Here is a 16,744-nt window from a genome sequence, read left to right on the forward strand (position 1 = left end):
ACAAAATAGGTTTTAGCAGAACAAACCCAACAGAAAAGCATAAATCAAGTGTTTAAAAATAGAATGGAGATAGCTGCAGTTTGCTATGTCAATGAACACAGGACAACAGAGCTGAAATTATAGCCCTGATATATTAGGTAATACTTGTTTTTTTTTCACCAAACAGCAGAACACAGAAGATGCACAGGGAACATCATTCGTTTTAACTTGGTGTAAGCTTACCTTATCTAAAAGCTTATTTTATTTACCTTCATACTTCTCAAAAAATTCAAATCTTCTGGCATCATTCACATCTTCATTTGTCACTTCAGTTCTTATACCTAAAAACCAAAAAATAGATTTAACAGTATTTTGTGCTATTGATTTTCAGGTGACAAGTAAAAGTATTTTTTTTATTTCGAAGAGCCCTTTAAAACAAATATGCTAATTTGGGGTTTGTTGAGTGTTCTTTATTACTTATTAGATCCCTTGATATATAACATATTTTATATATATGTTGTATAGGGTTTCTTAACAGCTATCATTTCGCTTTTTTAAAGAATTGTCATTTTCATGCTCTGAGTGGGCAAGGGGATTAAGAAGAGATAAAAATAGAGTCAAAGAGATGGGATTCTTTTATCTTTCCAATTCATCAAGTTGCTTGCATACTCAAACAGTTCTGTCCATGAATATTCATTATACAGATAATCCTCGACTTACGACTACAATTGAGCTCAAAATTTTTGTTGCTAATTGAGAATTTTATGACCTTTCTTGCCAGAGTTATTAAGTGAATCACTGCAGTTGTTAACTTATTAACATGGTTGTTAAGTGAATCTGGCTTCCCCATTGACTTTGCTTGTCAGGTTATAAAAGGTGGTCACATGACCCTGGGACACTGCAACTATCATAAATATGAATCAGCTGTCAAGCGTCTGAATTTTGATTGTGTGACCATAGAGATGCTGCAATGGTCTCAAGTGTGAAAAACAGTCATAAATCACTTTTTTCAGTGCCTAGTAACTTCGAACAGTCACTAAATGAACTGTCGTAAGTTGAGGACTACCTGACCAATAGTCTCATAAGTAGGTTAATAAAACATGCATCCTAGGTTTCCTAATCTATTTTAACCAATGAATTCAACTTTTGATAGAGCAAGTGCAGAGAGAACTAATTTTGTCCTCATCAGAACACATTAATTGCAAGTAGGGAATCTTCCACAATATAATTCAAGTTGCACTTACACTGGACTGAAGCCATTTAATATTGACAAGCAAGACATAGAATCCTACACAGAAAAGATCTTAGTATCTTGAAATATCATGGCTTGTCAACTAAATAATTGCCAAAAACAATGTTTTTCTACTTGAAGTACAGAAAGATATGCTAGAAAGATATGTGCCAAATTTTTAAGTTGTTTTTAATTACCGTATTTTTCAGAATATAAGACGCACCGGAGTATAAGACGCACCTACCTTTTTGGGTGAGGAAAAGAAGAAAAAGAAATCTCCTGCCTCTGCCTCTGAGCAATTTTGCCTGGTTGCAGCAAACAGCCAGCTTTACTTTCATTTTCATTTTCATCATAGCTTGATTAGCACTAGGAAAAAAATTATCTGCTCCAGCAATTTACCTCTTTGCAGCAAGCAGCAGAGCAAAACAGCTGAGAGCAAATCAGCTGAGAGTTGGGAGGCCGATCCAATCAACTTGTGCTAATTAGGCTGTGCTGAAGCTGAAAGGAGCTGTTTTTTCTTGCTGTTTGCTTGCAAGGAGGTAACTGCTGCAAGGCAGAGGCCAAAGGGTGGGGGCCAGTGGGTGGCCGGGGCTACATTAGGTGTATAAGACGCACCTAAATTTTCACCCCCTTTTAGGGGGGAAAAAGGTGTGTCTTATACTCCGAAAAATACAGTATATTCCTATTGTTTTAAACATTTATCCTACACTTTAAACTTCCATAATTCATCAACAAAGCAACAGTAGATCTGTTTATCGGATGCTAGCTTCTATTTTTCGTTAAAAGAAACATATTTAGAAATCAGGAAGATAAGAAACCTGGTGGCCTCAAGGGTTAGTTATGGAACTGCAATGCTAGATTGATCTGACAGCTAAGAAGGCATCTGATAGTACAGCTAGGTCTCAATTAGTACAGATAATGAATTCCACAAAACAATTGCATTATTTGAATTTGCATTCAAAGTGATATTTCTATGGAAAATGTAGAAATGTAAGTTTAGGAAAGCATCCTTTTCCAGAATATACCAGTTTCATTCCTGTTAAATATGTATGGTCAGCATATCAACCATTTAGGTTATTTTTTTAAAAAATCAGGATTTAGATTGATTTCCACTGGTTACTTCACTGGTAATTTTAGTATTATGCAGTTGGATTCGATTTTTAAATAGATCAAAGCATCCAACACTTCCATTAAATTTTCATTATTAGTTTTCTTTCATTCTCTTAAACAGACTTAAAGCTTTCGTCTGAATAGCCACTCTGCTAAGGGAAATCCATTTTTGATTGCAATCTTCAATACATAATTAGAGACGCTCTGTTTCTATCATTGTAACATATCTCTTCCTTGTACAGTGGTGCTTAAAAGTTTGTGAATGTTCAATATTTCTACATTGACTTGGCCTAAAACAGGATATGTTCTTCACAAAGTCCTAAAACTACAATTAAAAACACCAATTAAATAAATAAGTCAAAAACATTATAGTTGTTTACTGATTTATTGAGAAATATTATTTATTTATTTATTTATTTAAATTTATATACCGCCCTTCTCCCGAAGGACTCGGTGGTGAACAGCCAAAGGTAAACACACAGAATACAAAAATTTAAGAACAGTTTAAAAAACATATTAAACAATTTTGGCCCAGCAATTAAAATACCCCTTTTAAAATTCAAATTCAAATTAAGCAATTGGAGAAGTTAGGCCAGCCCAGCTTGTTGAAATAAAAAAGTCTTGAGGGTCTGTCGGAAAGTACGTAAATCCAGAATCCTCCGTATCTCTGGGGGGAGCTCGTTCCAGAGGGCAGGTGCTCCCACAGAGAAAGCTCTCCCCCTGGGGGCTGCCAGTCGACATTGTTTGACCGACGGCACCCTGAGGAGCCCCTCTCTATGGGAGCGTATTGGCTGGTGGGAGGCTCTCGGTGGCAGAAGGCGGTCTCGTAGATACCCAGGTCCTAAGCCATGGAGCGCTCTAAAGGTGGTCACCAACACCTTGAATCGCACCCGGAGGACCACCGGGAGCCAGTGCAGCTCGCGCAGGAGAGGTGTTACATGGGAGCGCCATGACGCTCCTACAATCACCCGCGCGGCCGCATTCTGGACCAGTTGGAGCCTCCGGGTACTCTTCAAGGGGAACCGCATGTAGAGAGCATTACAGTAGTCCAGGCGGGAAGTGATGAGGGCATGAGTGACCGTGCACAAGGAGTCCCGATCCAGAAAGGGATGCAACTGGTGAATCAGGTGAACCTGATAGAAAGCCCCCCTGGCCACGGCCGTCACATGTTCTTCTAAGGACAGCTGTGCATCCAGGAGGACACCCAAGTTGCGAGCCCTCTCCGTGGGAGCCAACGACTCGCCCCCAATAGTCAGAGATGGCACCAGCTGACTATATTGGGACGCCGGGAGCCACAGCCACTCGGTCTTGGAAGGGTTGAGCTTGAGCCTGTTTCTCCCCATCCAGATCCGCACGGCCTCCAGACACTGGGACATCACGTCAAGGGCATCATTGGGGTGGTCGGCGGGTGGAAATGTACAGCTGAGTGTCATCAGCGTACTGGTGGAACTTCACCCTGAAACCACGGATGATCTCACCCAGCGGCTTCACATAAATGTTGAACAGAAGGGGCGAGGGGACCGACCCTTGTGGCACCCCACACACAAGGTGCCTCGATGTCAACCTCTGGCCCCCTGTCAACACAAACTGCGACCGGTCAGAGAGAAAGGAGGAGAACAACCGCAACACAGTGCCCCCCACCCCTAACCCCTCCAACCTGCACAGCATGATACCATGGCCGATGGTATCAAAAGCCATTGAGAGATCTAATAGGACCAGGACTGAGGAACAACCCCTGTCCCGAGCCCTCCAGAGATCATCAACCAATGCGACCAATGTCGTTTCCATGCTGTACCTAGGTCTGAAACCCGACTGGAACGGATCAAGATAGACCGCTTCATCCAGGTACTGGGGAAACTGTCGCGCCACCACACTCTCAACAACCTTTGCCACAAATTAAAATTAAGCAATATTATCCAAGCTATATGTTTAAGGGTGGCAAAAATATGTGAATTTCTAGGGTTTTCAGTTCATTTGAAAGAGAAATTAGAGTGAGATGTTTCAATCAATGGGATGATGCCCAGGTGTCAGTGTGGGGGATCCTGCCTTGTTTCAAGAATAGAATTTTGGAATCTCACTATTAAGTCTGATCTTAACACACAGGTATTAAAATGTGTCATGGCTCAAACAAAGGAAATTTCTGAGCACCACTGAAGAACTTGTTAATGCTCACCAAGCTAGAAAAGGTTACAAAACTATCTACAAAGAGTTTTGATTCTACCAGTACACTGCCAGGCAGACTATACAAGTTGAGATATTTCAATACCAGTTACCTCCCCAGGCTGGTTGTCCAATCAAGATCATACCAAGAATGACGCAGACAAAGTGCCAGGAGGTCTCAAAGAATTCCAGGATAATGCCTAAAGAACTAAAGGCCTGTCTTGCATTGCTGAATATTAATATTCCTGAGATCAACGTCAAAAGAACAATGAACCACAGTGGTGTACATGATAGGAGCGCACGAAAAAAGCCAATACACTCCAAAAAGAAATTGCATCTACAGTTTGTGAAGATCACTTGGATAAGCCAGAAGGCTTTTGGGAGAATGTTCTGTGGACAGATGAGACCAAAATAGAACTTTTTGGCTTTAGTGAAACGTGCTATGTTTGGTGAAAGGCAAACACTACATTCCAGCATAACAAATTTACCCATCTGTGAAACATGGCAATGGTGGCAGTATCATGGTTTGGGCTTACTTTGTTGCATTTGTACTATGATGGCTTGTGATTGATTATAAATTATGAATTATACAGCAAATACTACAGGGAAATATCAGAGTATCTATCCATGAACAAAAAGCTCAAGACAGCGCATCATGTAGGAAAACAATGATCCAAAGCATGAGTTGTATTATCAAAGAATTGTTAAAGCAGAAGAAAGCTAATGTTTTGGAATGGCCAAGTCAAAGTCCTGACCTTAATCCTAGAGAAATGTGAAAGGACCTGAAGCAGGCAGTGCATATGAGGAAGCCCCCCAAATCCAAGTTGTTCTATTAGGATGAATGGGCTGAAATTCCTCTAAATCCATATGTGCAGAACTGCTCAACAGTTATTGGAAACATTTAATTCCAGTTATTGCTACCAAAAGGGGCATGTCAGTTTTTGAAAGCAAAGGTCACACTTTTGCCACTTTGCAACTTTTGCCAAGTTACGGTATAACTTTGGATAATTGTCCTCAATAAATCAGGGAAGAAGTATAATATTTTATTCATTTGTTCAATTGGGTTCTCATTAAGTTTTATGACTGTGTACAGAACAGATCATGTTTTAGGTCATATATTTGCAGAAATTTTGAAAATGCAAAAGAGTATACAAATTTAAGCACCACTGTTTGCCATGACAAAAATTTGATGCAACCTTATCTTTTCCTTTTATTTTCCATGTGTGCTTTATAATATTGCATGCTCTACACTGAGGCACTCTAATATCTCATTCTATTTTAACGTTGCTATGATCACATTCATATTGCTCAATTACATCAAATTTTTGCTCTAATGTAATAACGAGCCTCTTCTTTTTTGAGCTTGTAGTGCTTTCCTCTGAAGAGATCTTCCTTTTCTCCATTCTGCACACACAAAGATTGGTGGTGTCTAAAACCCCAATGGCAACTGCACACTTACTTGCCTCACATAAACTGAATTTTAGTTTGCATTAAACATGATTTGGTATCAATTTACAATTTTACACTAAATTTAATATGTTATTTCAACTGGCATTAATTGCGACCTAGCAGTTCATCATTCCACCTTACTTCCCAGTTGCTGCTTTTCTATATTTCTGATTTCTCCGATTTAAAGTAGGCTATTTCTGACAAATGATTTACCCCAATCCATCTTCTAAGGCTTGTAGAACAATAGCATATTCTAATAAATAATCTCTTATTTATAACCTAAATAAGCTCTTTCATTTCAGGTACTTCATTTTTGGAATCTTTATCATTAATTTCAAATGTGGATTTGGGTAGAAAAACCTTGCTCTTAATGACTAATTTGATTCAATCATTCTTAATAGGAACAGATGAAGTTAAAAAGATCAATTTGGGCAGATGTTACCTCAGACAAAATGGCATAGAACATGAGATAATGATTTTACTTTGAGGAAGAGTTGATTTAAGCGAGAAAATCAATGATGTTTCACTGGAAGCAGGTAGAATAAGACCTTCTTCTGAGGAAGATTCCATCAGTGCCTTTTCCTTATCACTCGATTGTCTCTCTTTAATTCAAGGGGACAAAACATTGACAGTAGAAGATTCTATAAGCATTGTCCCAAAAAAGAGAATTCTAAATAATACAATAGTTATTAGTGGGAAGTGTAGAATTATCTCTAAACAATTATGTTTATAAAATAATGCTAATTTGCTATTTTGTAAAATCTAATCTACATATATCAAGGAAAAGACCCCAAGAGATCCTTTTTCATTGGATTTAACGGAACAAGAAAAATCAGAATCTGCACATTCGTGTAGCTTTTGCCAACGAAATGGATTTTTCTAGGCAAGTTAAGTAAAGAAATTTTGCTTTTCTTTTTTGTGTGCAACATTCAGATATTCCTCCATGACAAAAGATTTAGAGGGCGTGTTTTTCAGCTCTCACATTCAGTTCTTTATAGTGCTTCTGCCAACTATTTGGTTGTGGAGTTCCTAGAGTGAAATTATTTGAAACATGGGACAAAAGCAATGTCTTAGCCCGGGACTACAAACATATCAATGTAGACATTTGGGATAGACATTTCATGGCATGGCCATGCTACTTTGAAGGCTTTCCCAGGTTTCCTGCATGTGCTCATAAAGATAACCCTTGGCAACGATGGCCTCAGGTTCTCACTACTTTTATTAAATGACAAGAGTTAGTGTTGTGGCATTGCATTGCAAACTCTGTCTCTTTGGGCCATGCATGCAATGTTTATTTAAAAAGGGGAATCTTGAGATGCTTCAGATAAAAATGTAAATTTACTATGAACTAATGAAGTTCATATGAGTGCAGCAGATGCAATATATTCAGCTGTGTATAGCATATTTCAAAACTTCCCACAACTCCCATTGAAATGATGGTTGCAGAAAGAGGCAAAGTCATCGTGGTGGATCCAAAAAGATGGCAGCTGCCATTGTACAATCTAAGCCCTGCCCCTTTTTATGTGTTTTGTGTGTGTAACAAATTATGTTCAATTATGTGACCATGGACATCTTTCCTTTTTTTTACACCCCTTGCACTTCTTTGGCTTGATTAACCAATCCCAACTCTAATCATTTTATGAGAATAACATGACATTTAACTACTGAGCATTATTAGAAATCTGTTCAGCAGCACTGTAAAATGAGTTTACCTGGACCTTGAGATTCTTTTGACTGTTCCATAAGCATCTGTGTCTTGCTTTCAACAGCTGGCGGAGTATTCTGAACTTTAGCATTAACAAGAGATGAAATTGTGATTCATTTAAGCACCCACACTGGAAAGCTACTAAGATTAATTGATTGATAGATAGATTGATTGACCAATTGATTGATAGATGGATTGATTGATTTAGACCAATTCAGTGTTGTGTTCAAGTCAGTGTTGATTGACTCCTGGTCAAGTCCCTACAGTTTTCTTAGCAGGTTTTTCAAAAGTGGTTTGCAATTGCCTTCTTCCTAGAGCTGAGAAACAGTGACTGGCCCAAGATTACTCTGCTGGCTTGATGCTGGAGGTGGAACTAGAAGTCATGGTTTCCTGGTTTCTAGCCTGATGCTTTAATTATTATACCAAACTGACTGTCTCATTTTGTTTTAGCATAGCCGTTGAAAGAAATAAGCAATACTTTAATAAATAAATAAATAAATAAAATAAATAAAAAACTTTATTGTCATTGTACGTGTATACAAGTATATCCATACAACAAAATTCACTTAACACCCAAAGACCAGGTCTAACACACATAATAATCCCCAAACACACTCCCACCCACCACAATTCCCCACCCCTAAACCACCCAAACATCTACACAACAGACCAAGTAATGCTGTCCAACAGCTCACTGATGGTGGCCCTTTAGTTCATTGTTGAATGCAATGATAGCTCTGGGATAATAACCCTCTCATCAGCAAATAGTGGATAGTGCTCAGCTTTATTTCTTTTGAGATATGATAAAATATTTTGTAAGAGTAACCAAACAACCAAGCTCAGAGAACACCAGAAACTCCATGGGAAATCCATGATTTACAGTTAAGATGGCTTGCAAGGGAGAAGTTGGCCTGGGAGCCTTGGAACAGTAACTTTAGTCTAGAGTGGGTAGGCCAACCTGCTTGTCTTAAGGTCAGGCTCAGGAGAGTAGCTGTTCCATTCTGGAATGTGATTCAGTTCTCTTTTCCATTATCCAACATGGAAAACACAGGTGCCTAATAATGTTTATTTTGCTTTCCATCAGAATGATATAAAGTGTTTCAAAACAAATAGCTAGTCAATCACAAGGGCATAAATTGTTCACATTTCATAGACATTGGTGAAGTCGATCTTGAATCCCTCTTCTTTAAAATGGGTTATTAAAGTGCCTGCAGTGCTTGGCTCTTTGTTGGAATGGGATAAAATATATGGAAAATTTATAAGTGCATGAAGTACATTTATTAGAAATCAGTGCTGGCTGTTTCCAGTACACTTTATTTTGCTCTAATCAACTTTTTACTTTCAACACTTTTCCATTTCCCAATGCTCTCAATAAATTTTAATGAGCATTACTCATTTATTTTAATCAATTTATATGACTACTGATTTTGCAATAGTGACAGTTTAGGATTAAAATATTTCACAATGCTAAATAAACAGCAATATAAATATATATATAATGGCAACGTAATGTGATTGACATCTGCTCCCAAACTATCCATCCCGAATCTCAGATAACACTGTCTAATTTAAATTTAATTTATATACCATATAAGTTACCTATTAGTTGACAAAGTAGGATGGTGGAAAATACTGCTTGTAAAGGCAAAAGACAAGAAGAACGAACAAAATAATATACAGTTATTAACTGTATTAATTATACTGAACAATTATAACTGTAGGACAGAAACATTAATTAGAAAGGGGGTCTAAATGCAAAGTAACTGAATACAATTGAAAGCTTAGGAAGTACCGTATTTACTGTTATGGAAATGAGAAAGAATGTTTGGGAAATGAAAAAGGGAAGTTGGATAAGCAAACTAAGTATAGGGGAATGAAGTTATTATGAAATTGAAAATGATGGGGGGAAAAATCACCTTTTGCACACAAAAGTGTCAGTGTCACTACACAAAATTAGTCTGGATAATAATGGGAAGGAGGGAAAATACAAGCAAGAGTAAAAATCTCTTTCTCTTCCCATGATCTCACTACCTATCCGAAAAGCTACAAATGGGGTGATATGTGTGGTCTGATTGCAAAGGTAACTCTGATTTGTTCACTGATTTCTATCCCCCCCTCTCCTTTCTTCCACACCTCATCAAGGCATTTTACACAAACAAGCACTGCAGTTGCTGTGGTGATGCCTTGAGCCTTGCAGCTTGGCAGAGCTCCTAAACTGCATATCAGAGGCAGATTTTGAAAAGAATTCTGAAATGAACAGAGCGAATTATAGACACAATGCCCTACCTCAAATGAAAAAAAAAAAATTAATTCCAAGTTGAACTGATGGAAGCAGAGAACAACTGTATTAAGCAGACAATAGCTCTAACTAGATAAGCCAGGCTTCAAGTAACAACTACAAACCATGGCACAGTGAACAGGAGAGAAAACAGTTCAATTACATTAGCTCAGTATCCAAGTGTTTACTTACTTGCTTAAAATAAAATGACAAGCTAAAAAAGTACTATTAAATATTAATTGACTTTCCATAGTTTATTTAGAAATATACAAGTAATAATAATCTTAGCATCTCTCCACCATCAAAACAAATATTGCTTTGTAGACTTACCCTTCATCATTTGGACAACCCTTGATATCTAATATGTTACATATAGTAAGAAAGAACATACCATTATCTATAATATTAGGTTGTGCAATAAGATTTACCTGTATATTTCTTTAATTCCTGAAGAATATTTTTCATTACTGATGATTGCATTTTGTCACTAGATAACAAAGGCTCCTGGTCTTCGATTTTCAAAACATCAAAGGTTAAATTAACATTCATTTTTACTTTGATTAAGCTCAGTAAGAATGACAATATTAGTTAAATAAACATCAATTGCCATCAACTGTCCTATAAGAATAATTTTAAAATATTACTTTCTACATAGACGTACACCAGATACTACTCAAACATTCTAAAAATATCCTAGACAAATATTTTAATCTTAAAATGTATCTTAATATATAAGAATTTAGCAGTACAACCCTAAGCAGGTTTACTCAAAAAATATACACAGCAGAAACAAGTACAAATTTTACAGTTGGACATAACAGGATGTGCTACATCTAAATTAGGAAGCCTATAAAATAGGGAACACAAAACAGAGAACGCAATATAATTAGCCAGGACACTTTGAAGTTCAGATTGTAAAATAAGAATTATTTTACACATAAGTGTGTCAGCAAGATACTACCTGGATAAGACATTTGGAATGTAAGGACAAAGCAAGTAATAGATTTAGTAAGCTTACTTTGTAAAGAAAGCTATGGAGGAGGTAAAAGAAAAAAGAAAGATATATCAATATCCTGAATACCAAAGCAGAAAAATATATTCTCAGAATGTTAAAAAGGAATAGATCCAAGTGACTTTCAGAAAAAGCTATCATGATAGCCAGGGAAAGGCAGAAGATGAAAGCACTGGGCAATGAAAACGGCATAGCATAATTAAAAACACAGTCTTTCAATGTCAAGCAAGAAAGGACAAACAAATACATTTCACTCAACGTCAGCAAATAGAGAAAATTATCACAAAAAAGTAAAATGAGAGTTCTTATTAAGAACTGAAAAATCAGAGGAAAATTTATAGCAAAGTTAGGAATGCTCAAGAGAAATAATGAAAAAAAGCTGAGGCAAAGAAGATTAAAGAAAGACGGAAAGACTACATTAAAATCCTTTACAAATGGGATTATAAACAAACAAACATTTGTAAGCAGAGAATATATTCAGTAACTGATTCTGCTCAAAAATTAGGGAAAAACAAGTAGACCAGCTATTAAATATGAAAATATTAGGCACAAGGAACTCTTTTAAAGCTGTAAGAGAATTGAAGAATTAAATGGAATATAGCCTAGGCATTTGCAAAATTGGTGGACATGCCTATAAAAAAGAGGACAATAGAAGATGCACATTGCCAGTTTATTTATTCCACATACAGGCAAAACTTTGTTTTAGGTCTTGCAAAAAACATGGCCATTAACTGAAGAACGAAATGAGATAGGCCTGGATAGCTCAACAGACAGAGCTCTGTAATTTAACACCAGCTGTCTGCAATTAAAGTAAGATCGAATCCCGCCAGGCTCAAGGTTGACTCAGCCTTCCATCCTTTGTAAGGTAGGTAAATTGAGGACCCAGTTTGTGGGGGCAATAAGCTGACTTTGTATAAATATACAAAAGTATGAAGGCTATTGCTTAACGCACTGTAAGCTGCCCTGAGTCTCCGGAGAAGGGCGGCATATAAATCAAATCAAATCAAATTTAATTAAATTAAATTTTAAAAAATGGCAGAGGACATCAGAAGATTATTTTCCTTCTTGAGGACGGAAGTAATACCACTTGCTCTGAGAGCAGTAGTGGTCTGAATGGTTCTATAGAGTCAATCTCTCTGTTCCGCCATTTTGCTTGGACCTGAAAGGAAGGAGTATGAGATCTCTTGGTAGAATTAGCACTGACTATGGCAGCCTATTGAAGCACTTACAAGGATTGAGGTTTATTGAAATTCTGCCATCGAGGTTCCACTAGTTTCTGAGGGGTAATTTCAGTCATGTCTCAGTCCTTCAAAGTAGGTCAGGTCAAAAAAAATCATACACCAAAGATTCCAGGAGTGCTAGTTTATTGATGTAGAACAAGGGTGTCAAACTCGCGTCATCATGGCGTCCTCATGTGATGTATTAGGGCTTTTTTCCCCTTCAAGCCAGCACTTGACACATCTGGTCCGCCGGCCATGAGTTTGATACCCCTGATGTAGAATATAGTTAAGAGAATATTTAAAGTTTGTCCCAGTTTCTCTTTGTTCCTTAAATAAAATCAAGGCAAAGTTATTTTCATTTTTTATTACATTTGCTTCAGTCTCCAGATTGTGTAATCTCTTTTTCAAGTCCCTCCTTAATGACTCCTTTCTTCCTTCCTTAGTAGTCTTTCCTATCTTCCCCAATGTCAGCTCTGAATTCCTTTATTTAGGGATGATGAAGTTACTGAGGTTGTGTTTGGCTCCACTGTGGGATACCACAGGGTCAGATAGTCCCTCCATGTTTTCCAACAGCTACATGAAGCTGCTGTAGAAGGTCGTCTATTGATTTTGAGATAATATCAACATGCGAATGGTCTTCAACTATATTCTAGCAAAATAGAGGTGGTGTTTGCTCTTAATTAATCTGTCTTAAATCTAGTTGTGAGGTTAGCTCTGACAGGGGAATTCAAAATAGAAAAGGGAGTGAGAAAAGTATGCATTTCAGGTTAATTTATATAATAAATATATCATAAGAATAGCATAATTGGAAGAGATATCACCTGAAATAAAAATTGTAGATTGGAAGAATTTGCTATACTATACAGTGTGTAGATAACACAATCTTGTTAGTTTAAAATAGCAAAGCTCATTATGAAAATAAAAAAAAAAGAAAATGTGAAATCCATATTAAGACAAAAATAACTATTGAAGATAATGTCAAATAATAATACCAAAGTATACTTCCTGAACTGACATTTGAGAGTAAAGAAATACAGACGACATACAGCTTTGTTTTCTTAGCCCAAGAATGGGCGGTGTGCTGGAGAAATAATGAGGTCATTAGTCCTGCAGAAGGATGTCATGACAAATTCATTCAAGATCATGGAGATAAGGATATTTCAGTGATAATACAATCAGAATAGTTAAAGCAATGATCTTTTCAGTGGTAATGTATGGCCTTTAAGGTTGGTTACTGAGAAAGAACAAGAGAAAGATGGATGCCTTTGACTTATGGATTTGGAGACAATTACTAAGAGTATCATGGACTGCAGGGACAACCAACCAATCAATCTTTGACTAAATAAAGGCTGACTGCTCCCTTGAGGTGATGAATGGCAAACAGAAACTCATACTTTGGCCATATGATATGACCAGATGACGGGCTAGAAAAAATGTTTGGCAAAGTGAAGAAAGAATACAAGAAAGAGAAGACAATAGAAAAAATTAGTGTTAGGGTCAGAATTAAAGAGATTACTGGACGTTCTTTCAAACAGAAACTTGTTACTGCTAAAGACGGATGAAATGTTGATCATTTGTCCACAGAGCCTAGCAAAAGTTGAACCAAACTCAATAGCACCAATCTAACTAACTTGTCAAAATAAAATCAGAAATGATAAATACAAATAAATAAAAATAAAATCATTGTAATGATGAAGCTATTAAGGCCAACCTCTTCAACACATTTTTCAGTTCAGTCTTTGTCAACAGCAATGGCTTCTGCCCCACATTTCCTACAACTAATTGTAACGATCTGCTACATATTGATTTTACAGCAAAAGTGCACTATGCAACCTAAAGTGATCTTTTCAAGGTTGACTCAGCCTTCCATCCTTCCGAGGTGGGTAAAATGAGGACCCAGATTGTTGGGGGCAATAAGATGACTCTGTAAACTGCTTAGACAGGGCTGGAAAGCACTGTGAAGCAGTATATAAGTCTAAGTGCTATTGTTATTGCTATCTCTATCTATTGGCCCTGATGGATTATGTGCCTACTTCCTGAAAAAGCTTTCCACTGCCATAGTCGAACCTCTAAGCACAATCTATGAGGTATCTTTCAGAACCAGCTCCTTGCCTGACCTATGGTCATTAGCCACGGTCATTCCTATCTTCAGAAAAGGAGACCACAGCCTAGTTGAAAATTACAGACCAATCTCACTGTGTTCATCACCTATAAAGTCATGGAATCGATTATAAACCAATCCATCATCCTCCACTTAGAGGCAAACAACCTGTTCTCTAACAAGCAGTTTGGTTTCAGGAAAATTTTGTCCTGTAATCTGCAACTCCTACACTGCAGAAACATTTGGACCACACAACTCGACCAGGGTAAAGCAATAGACTCAATTTACATAGATTTCTGCAAAGCCTTTGATTCAGTGATACATGAGAAACTGTTGTTAAAACTAAGCTCTTACGGCATTTCTGGATCCCTGCACAAGTGGATAGCTGCATTCCTGTCAAACAGGCAACAAGTAGTCAAAATAGGGAGCGCTCTATCAAACCCTGCACCAGTTAATAGCGGTGTCCCCCAAGGCAGCATTTTAAGACCCACACTCTTTCTGCTTTACACAAATGATCTTTCCGACCATATTATAAGCAGCTGCATTGTCTTCGCTGATGATGTAAAACTATTTAACACCACCGACAATACTGCTGCCCTACAAAGTGATCTTAACTATGTGTCAAAATGGTTGAACAATTGGAACTCCAAATCTCAACTAACAAATGCTCTGTCTTACACATTGGCAACAAAAATCAGAACATCAAATACAAGCTGAGCGGATATGACCTCATAGATGACCCTCACTCTGTCAAGGACGGAGGAGTACTCATTTCAAAAGATCAAAGCCCCAGAGCTCATTGTAACAGCATTGCCAAAAAGGCATAAAGAGTTGTTAACCTAATTTTGTGAAGCTTCTTCTCCAGTAACACTGTACTACAAACTAGGGCACAAAAAACCTTTGCCAGACCAATCCTCAAATACAGCTCGTCTGTCTGGAGTCCACCCATCGGGCATTAATACAATTGAGCAAGTCCAGAGGTATTTCATGAGAAGAGTACTCCACTCCTCTGCTCACAATAGAATACCTTATGCCACCAGGCTTGAAATTTTGGGCTTGGACACCCTTGAACTACGCCGCCTACGGTCTGACCTAAGCATAGTACACAAAATTATCTGCTACAACGTCCTACTTGTCAATGACTACTTCAGCTTCAACCGCAATAATACATGGGCAAACAATAGATATAAACTCAAGATAAACCGCTCCAAACTCAATTGCAGAAAATACGACTTCAGCAATAGAGTGGTCAATGCCTGGAATGCTCTACCTGATTCCATTGTTACATCCTCAAACCCCCATAGCTTCAATCTTAAATTGTCTACCATGGACCTCACACCATTCCTAAGAGGTCTGTAAGGGGGCATGCATAAGCGCACCAGCGTGACTACTGTCTCTGTCCTACTGTCCCCATTTATTTGTACTCATTTCCTGTGTTCATGTCCATGTTTATACTTATATCTGTTATCTCATACATGTTTTAATTAATTAATTAATTAATTGTCTTTAGTCCTGAAATTCAATGTACTGCATATCATGAACCTTCAAGCCCTTTAATCTGAATTGCTTGTCAAAATATAATTTATGACTGATATATATTTAAATGAAATCCTAGTTTAAAATCTTTGGGAAACCATTTGATTTTACTTATAGAATAAACTCAGATCTAAGAATTCATTTATTATACAAAGGAAAGCAAAAGACGTACCAGTCTCTTTGTTCTGCTCATTTAATATGTTTTCCAGTTCTTTTACAGAGATTTTTGTCTGTTCATTGATTGTGCTTTGTGAATTGTCTGTGTGTGCACTTTGAGCTGTAAAATGCAAAAATAAAGACTGACTAATTCTGATTACACAAATTATTTAACAATTTATTCAATAGAATCCATATTTACCCCTCAGTGATTGTAGAATTTGATTTAATACCAACATCTGATAAGTAAAAAGTTCAGGGACATCTAAAATAAAACATAAATATAAACTATTAAGACTCACTCTTATAAGGATTTATTTTTAAAAGAATACTTTTGCAAATTGTAAAAATACTATAATTGTATGGATTTTGGAGTAATTTCCAATAAACCTGTGTAAAAGCTACACTGAATAGTAATGAAGAAAAGCATTTTGAGAGTCCTGTAAAAGGAAATAATTCTGCAAAGAAAATATAAATAGTATAGTACACAAACAGAAAAGATTTATAAGCACCCAGATAAATTGCATTTGCTTCCTTACTAGCACTTATAGGTAACAGAGGATAATTTGATCTGATAAAGATAGTGTAAATTGAGCTAGGCAGGTGACTAACTGCTCGCTGAAATGCACATTACATAATAAAAGACAAGTTAATCAGTTAATTGCATGTGGCTTTTATGGAAAAAATAATAGCGCATTAAAAAATATAGGTATGCGTATGACAATTTTAATCATGACAACTTTAAAAAATGTGGACTTCAACTCCCAAAATTCCCATGTCAGCAAGTTGCCAATTTTGAGAAGCACT

The 16,744-nt window shown here is 37.0% G+C and overlaps 1 protein-coding gene across 2 annotated transcripts in view; it reads right to left on the minus strand.

Annotated features, from left to right (window-relative positions):
- Window positions 1-16,744, minus strand: part of LOC117666327 (uncharacterized) — a 41,753-nt gene that overhangs the window by 6,177 nt on the left and 18,832 nt on the right. The window contains exons 4-9 of one of the 2 annotated variants that reach the window (XM_087895426.1): window positions 16,140-16,202; window positions 15,954-16,058; window positions 10,341-10,421; window positions 7,642-7,716; window positions 6,412-6,531; window positions 249-320 (exon numbers count right to left, since the gene is read on the minus strand). In XM_087895426.1, the coding sequence (XP_087751552.1) occupies window positions 249-320; window positions 6,412-6,531; window positions 7,642-7,716; window positions 10,341-10,421; window positions 15,954-16,058; window positions 16,140-16,202 (516 nt within the window). The remainder of the gene's footprint in view (window positions 1-248; window positions 321-6,411; window positions 6,532-7,641; window positions 7,717-10,340; window positions 10,422-15,953; window positions 16,059-16,139; window positions 16,203-16,744) is intronic. The other variant, XM_087895428.1, reaches the window with a different exon arrangement.

This window comes from Pantherophis guttatus, chromosome 5 (assembly GCF_059756535.1).
Source record: "Pantherophis guttatus breed Tessera chromosome 5, ASM5975653v1, whole genome shotgun sequence".
NCBI lineage: Eukaryota > Metazoa > Chordata > Lepidosauria > Squamata > Colubridae > Pantherophis > Pantherophis guttatus.